Below are 6,745 nucleotides of genomic sequence, written 5' to 3' on the forward strand. Positions count from 1 at the left end.
GTGCAGGAGCCAAATTCACTCAGGTATATTTTAGGCTTGAATAGCTCCAGCTGTTAGCACAACTTGAACACAACAGTAGCCTTTTCCAACGTTTCAGCAGATCATTTTGAAGTAGAATTTAATAAGTACATTGCTGTACTATACTGCTACTAAAGGTATGTTTTTTCAAAGAGTTACTCAAGAAATTTAGATAAAGTAACTACAGTCACTACCCACCATTGCAGATGACATGTGAAGGTCATGAGAAGACAGAGTGGGAGCAAATGTATGGCTATGAAAAATACATCTGTACTTAGAATGAAGGAAGATTGAAATAAATACCAAGTGGTTAAAAAGCAGTATTACATGAAAATTCAGGCAGAAATGTATCTTTTGATAGCTACTCAAAACTTTTCTCAATGTGATGGAAAAAAAAACCTCACAGAACAAGATCAATTTCATGAGCTCTTAGATCAAACCTGATGCTCATGAGTACAACACTCAGAATGAGGTTCTGGGATGTTTGGATGCTGAAATGGGAAGAGAGAGTATTCACAAGGAGGTAAAAGAAGCGGTGAGGCTTTTTTATTTTGGGAGATGAGATACATTTATATTTAAGACTTGTCTTCATTTTCTTTGAAGAAACAATAAATACTTTTTCAGTGTTTTTATGGATATTTTGTCAGTTCCATTTAAGGGATTTTCACTTTAAATTACTTGGCTTGTTACATCAAGAGGTCCACCATGCCAAAACATCTTGCCACTCTTTAGACCCCCCATGTCAAATTTTTTGGGTCTGCCACTTATAATGTTTTATCAAAAGATTCATTGAGTCCCACTACGTTTGCATTGGAAAGCAGTCATGGATTGTATTTTAGGGGCTGTGTTTGGTGTTTTGAGAAGACAAGAGGAAATTTCATCAAAACTGCAAAGTGTGTCACAGTTTACTGATACCACAGAACCTGTTGAGTAATAACTGTCTTTATTGAGCAGTTTCCCATTTTAGGATCAGAATAAGTTGGCTTTCCCATATATATATAGGCCTAAGCTCCAGCTCTTTGCTTGAGTGTTGAGTGAGTCACTGCTAATCCAACAGCCATGATGCTCCTAACTGCTCTCCTCTGTGGGTTTCTGTCCACATCACAGGTGAGATTAGAGTCTAATTATTATAAGGCTTTGCTGTAACAATTAGTTCACTCTGCTGAAAAAAATGACTTCTACTAAAACTAGAAAAATTTGTGGATTATTTTGTGTTTGACTTACACTGTCTCAGACTAATTGACTGCTTTTTTGCAGCCTTTATTTGTAAAGACTGATGACAACGCTGGTAAGACTTGACTTGTATTGTGTAAATATGTCTCTTAAAACATTATCTTTAATGACATTTTAATTCTTGATTAGTTCATATGTTTTGTTGTAATCACAACTACTCATTCCCTTACTTCCCTGAATCTGTGTTTTGTTTCACAGGCAACAACATTGAGGACGATGACTTCAGTGTCTCCACCCTGCTGGAAAAGGCCAATGCTAACCTGGGTATGCATGTCATCTAGAATTTATGCTGTAAAAGATTTGAATATAAGCACCTCTACATACTAACAATATATCAAACCTGCTAGCCTTTATATCAAATCTAATGACAGGAAGTACACAATGACCTTTCCTCTTCTTATATTTGACAGGGGAGAACTTGGATGACCCTCTGGTGATGTTTGGAGACATTGCCGTGCCAACGGGTCTACAGAACGCTGATCCCTGCACTGCTCGAGGCTGCCTGTGGAATAAAGACCAGGACGGCAATGTCTACATTCCGTACAGTATTTCCAACCAGTTCTGTGAGTGGTGTAGCAAACTCTTCAAAAGTGTGGGAGTGTGAGTGGACTGGGAGTGGATTGTCGCTGTCAATGCTCAAGCAAGAGGCGGGGGAGAGGGCAGGAGATATTTGACTCAGTCTATCTCTAAAGGTCTACTGTAAAATTATAAAATATATTTCACATGTAGCTCAAGAAACTGAAACATATTAGTTAAAATGTAATGAATATGTTAAGGCCACAGAAGTGTTCATTTGATCATGTTTTATGGTGTTTTTCATAAATCATACTGTTCTGTTTTATCATTCCTGCTGCTTGCTGCTGCAGTTTTGATTTGCTGGTAGTGATTGGTTGTTTTCCATCTAAGCATATGCAGTAATAGCTAGAAATACTCTAATTGGAAGAAAAAGATCTGTCTGTGATTGGCTGGTGGTTACGTTGGGAGAACAGAACAGTCAGAGCAGGAGTTTGTCAGAGTGGAGAAAGATTTATTAGCTTGTTTACATGTGCATTCACGTCATTGCACACTCAGGTTGGTGACACAAATATAACAGCATACAGTTTGAAACAGCTCATAATCCCAACATGGCTTCAAGTTATTGAGTAATGTTCCTCCTGGACTATCTTTTGGGAGAGATTATCTCGAATAACCAAGAAAACAAAGTTAGATTCAACAATACAATTTATTACCGAAAAATATACAATACAATGTATAATAAGAACAGATAAATAGTTTCTCATTTCAGTGCTGGACCACTGATGTGCATCAATAAGGTAACAAACATGTTGTGGCACCAAACAATAGGATTCAACTCCTATTAGGCATCTAAACTAAGCTACGCCCTAAAAGGGCGTTTCTGTCTTCAGTGCTTCAGCAACTGAATTCTGCTTTTCTACTTGTGTAATGTAACATGTGTATATGAGTGTGTAGATAAAAGAAACAGGAACTTTTCTGTTACAACTACCAGAGGGAGACAACCTATCTGGCCTAATCAACACATTTTAACACATTATATCAATAAAAAGCAATCTGATTAAAATAATAATGACTCAAGAATTTAAAAGCCTTAAACATTTAAACATAATCCTAGAACAGGAAGCATATACTCTACACTACTTTATAACTTTTCATCATATCTCAATATGAAATGTTTATGGTCTTTGGGACATATTAAATAGAATGTAGCTTACCTGAACTTGGTACCTGCATGTCCAACAGAGAGGAGCCAGCGGCCTGAGTTTTCTTTCTTTTACAGTTTTATCTAAACTCCTGATAGCTGATCGTAGCTCAGCAGTAAGTGTGTTTGCTTCAGGGCTGTAGGAAGCTTCACATCCACAGCCCCTTTGCTTGCTCCCGAGAGCATACAGAGTAATGACAACAACACATATCCTTGCACACAATTAATTGTTACAGTTACAGCAGTAATGTTTCCTGTCATATTTTTTCCAAGCTCAAAGAGAAAGAAGCATCATCGTGAGAGGTCTGGAGTCATTTCATGGCTCTACTTGCCTCCGCTTCAGGCTCCGCCAAAGGGAAAGAGACTTTGTGGACATCCAATCCCGCTCTGGGTAACAACCACGCACCATAAAACCAATGCAGTGCTCTCCCACTTCATCAGGTCAGCTGGCAGATAGTTGTTTGTGGTGTGATGTAGTCATGTTGTATCAATCCAGGTGCTGGTCTTTTGTTGGCCGTATTGGTGGCGGTCAGGTGGTGTCGCTGAGTCGCAACGGGTGTGTTTTCCACCAGATCGTCCAGCATGAGCTGTTACACGCTCTGGGCTTCAACCATGAACAGACCCGCTCGGACAGGGATAGCCATGTCCGCATCCTTCTGGAGAACGTCATCCGTGGTGAGCCGCCGTACACACTCCTTTATAACTGTGTTCAAATAAATATGGAATAAGAATTTTTTAACTTAACTTGTCTAAATATATAATTCAGAGGAATCATAGAGTTATGTTCCCCGCCTACAGGACAGGAGCATAACTTCAGGAAAATCGACACCAATAACCTTGGCACTCCCTATGACTACAACTCTGTCATGCACTATGGAAGGTAATGCCTGCATTCATTATCCTAACCTCTGAAAGGTTTTCATCTTGTCTTAGCTTGCTGGTTGGATTCTTTGTTCAGGGAAATGACAACTTTGTAAAATCAAATATAAGATCTAAATGTCACTTTGGCCCTACAAGAACCTTTGGAAGAGTGGGATTCTTCAGGAGAGAATGTTCCTAAGCTGGGTTTTTTTTTTGTCGAAGTACCATCATTTTTATATAATCTTCATAAATTATTTGAACACAGTTCTACATGAAACCCTGAATGGTTGTACATGCTTGTATGTCAGTATGCGGTGTTTATGATGAGCTAGCCTGCTCTGTGCATTCATCCTGAGAAACAACACATTGAAACTGTTGTTTCTTGTTGATCACTGATTTCATTTTCTTCAGTTTCCTCTGAATAAAATGCTAGGGGGTAGTAATAGTGAGTGACTTGTGTGTGTAAGACTAGCTAGGTCTTGGCCTGTCACTCAGCTGACACTTTTTCTTAACCTGTTCAAGACTTGTGCTACAAACATTGTCAGCAGCAGCAGAAAGCCAGACTGCCTGAACAAAGAGCTAGAGCGAGAGTAGGAATATTTTTATGGTTGTCTTCTCAAAGATGGAGAACAGGTTATCCAATATTAAGTTCTTTTATTTCTGTATTTTTTATTTATTTTTTGTTCTCCAACTGCCTGAAGAAGTCTAAACCTCCTCAGTACCACACCATTCTTCACTTTAGTTTAGACCTCTAACCTTCATGCTGCACAATAGGAAGCAAGAAGTGATTCAATAAAGTGGCTGAGAAGAGAAATAAAATTTCTGGTTCTATTCTGGCAGGTTTGCCTTCTCTAGGAACAGAGAGCCAACCATTGTTCCCATCCCCGACCCAAACGTAGAGATTGGAAGAGCCACCGAGATGAGTCAGAATGACATCCTCCGGGTGAATCGCCTCTACCAATGCAGTGAGTATTTCTTCCAAAATCTTGCCTTCACCTTTCCTGGACGAAGAGAACAAAATACCAGAGGTCGTTTTTAATCCCTAATGAGCCGCTCGGCCCGAATCTTACAAGTTAAAACTGTGGAGTGATCAGTCAGTCCAGTGGGTTTTATGACAGGAAATCTATCAGCTTTTACTGATGTCTCTTTTATTTCATTGCAGATTCAACTGTTCTTAAGAATAAACGATTTGCGTTGGGAATGCAGTTCCTCTGAGAGTTCAAAGTAAGCTCAATGTTTCATTACACAGCGGTACCTATAACATTCTCAGTCACACACAAAATGTGATATTTTACAATAACTGTACATGAGCAATTCTAAGAATATTATACAACATTTTACTGATGATACATGAAGGAATATTTTTTGCACATCCAAAATATACAAGCTAAAAACGTATGTTGCTTCATCAGCATTGACCTACAGACATGTCTTATTTTATCTCTGCAGAGACTGTAGGTGATGTTAGTTGTTAGTTTCACACACCATATGATTTAAAACTGTTGTGCGTGTCCTTGAACTTAGCTTTTAAAATATTCTGGTGATAACTATTCTTTTCATTGCATCTTTTTCTGTAACCCTACAGGACGAGTAGCAGACATACAGAGGAAGCTGCTTGCTTTTATTGGCTTCTTTGTTGACCTAGTGAGAAATTAAAACGACTGAACTGTCGCTGTCATTTTACCACAAATACACAAGAACGGATGCTTTCCAGCTTGATGCAATGCAAATATTAATAAAACTAGTCAAAGCGACCTAAATGTTCACTGTGCTTATTTCTTTCACTTAAAATACAACATCAGATTCAGCAATGTGTCTTCTGTATGTGGCCCATATCAACTCTGACGAACACAGGTGATCAAACATAGGAAATGGTGTCAGTGATAAGCCTCAAGGTGGAACTGATCCGAAAGCTCAACTCAGATCTGTGAGAATGTGACATTTGGTACGATTAGAAGTTTAAATAATCACTATCAATAACTATTTTAGCTTAGGCTTTGATAAGTACTAGTTTTTTTTCATAGAACTGAAGACTCTTATGTTGAAGTTTGTGCAAATTGTCACAAAATAGAAAGACTTGTAATTATGCTATAAGAAACAGTGTTAAAAGCAAGAGAATATGGTTTAGGTTGTAATATTTGTACTAAAGTAAGAAGAGAATAAACGACTTGGTAAAGAAACTGCTCTGCAGAGTAAAGTGGGGAAACGTGACATGAATACGTCACAGTGAATACAAGAATATTTGAATACATGAGTATTATAGAAACAGAGATGTATGACATTGGTTGACAGTCACCTATAACATTCCCAATCACATGGAGGGGAGGGGGCAATAGGGTTACTTGTTAAAGTGTGGACGAGAATTTTTATTCTTTTTAATTCTTGTGAAGAAAACATATGTCTAATATTAAAGTTACAAAAAAAACATTTTTCATTCATATTTTCTTTGTAAGTGTCCTTGCAGTTGTAGTAATATGCATTTACCATTACATGGCCCATCACCATGTGATGGTTTATGCTCTGGGGCAAAGCAGCCACAGGCCATAACCAAACCTTACAGAATAGGAGCGGAGTTCTTTTCTTGGTAACTCCTATGAACAAAGAGCAGTTGTGTCAAAAAGCTCCAGTTTTCTCATGTCTTACCAGAGAACATTCTCACAGAAGCTTTATGACATCTGTGGCGCTAACTATAGGACCCACCTCAGTTTAACATCTTCATGTAGTCATATTATCGTCAGTCTTTTCTGAGGTTTCATATTTTTTCTCCAGGACTTTCATTAGTTCATTTTTAAATGATTCTGTTCAAACACATTTCAGTCTCAATATATGATATTCATTAGCTAATTTTCAGTATTTTTTAATTTTATTTATTTCTTTTGTGGTCAGATACACACAGAGCTGCTGCAACACACTTAG

At 38.0% G+C, this 6,745-nt stretch overlaps 1 protein-coding gene across 1 annotated transcript; it reads left to right on the forward strand.

The window, feature by feature from the left end:
* Positions 1-995: 995 nt before the first annotated feature.
* On the forward strand, positions 996-5,583 carry LOC114143125 (high choriolytic enzyme 1-like). Its single transcript, XM_028014919.1, has 10 exons — positions 996-1,125; positions 1,276-1,306; positions 1,450-1,515; positions 1,662-1,814; positions 3,242-3,359; positions 3,465-3,643; positions 3,767-3,848; positions 4,670-4,794; positions 4,992-5,053; positions 5,415-5,583. The coding sequence occupies exons 1-9, from the start codon at positions 1,078-1,080 to the stop codon at positions 5,042-5,044; spliced, it is 855 nt and encodes a 284-aa protein (XP_027870720.1). The 5' UTR covers positions 996-1,077; the 3' UTR covers positions 5,045-5,053; positions 5,415-5,583.
* Positions 5,584-6,745: the final 1,162 nt, after the last annotated feature.

Source organism: Xiphophorus couchianus, chromosome 4, assembly GCF_001444195.1.
Source record: "Xiphophorus couchianus chromosome 4, X_couchianus-1.0, whole genome shotgun sequence".
NCBI classification, from domain to species: domain Eukaryota; kingdom Metazoa; phylum Chordata; class Actinopteri; order Cyprinodontiformes; family Poeciliidae; genus Xiphophorus; species Xiphophorus couchianus.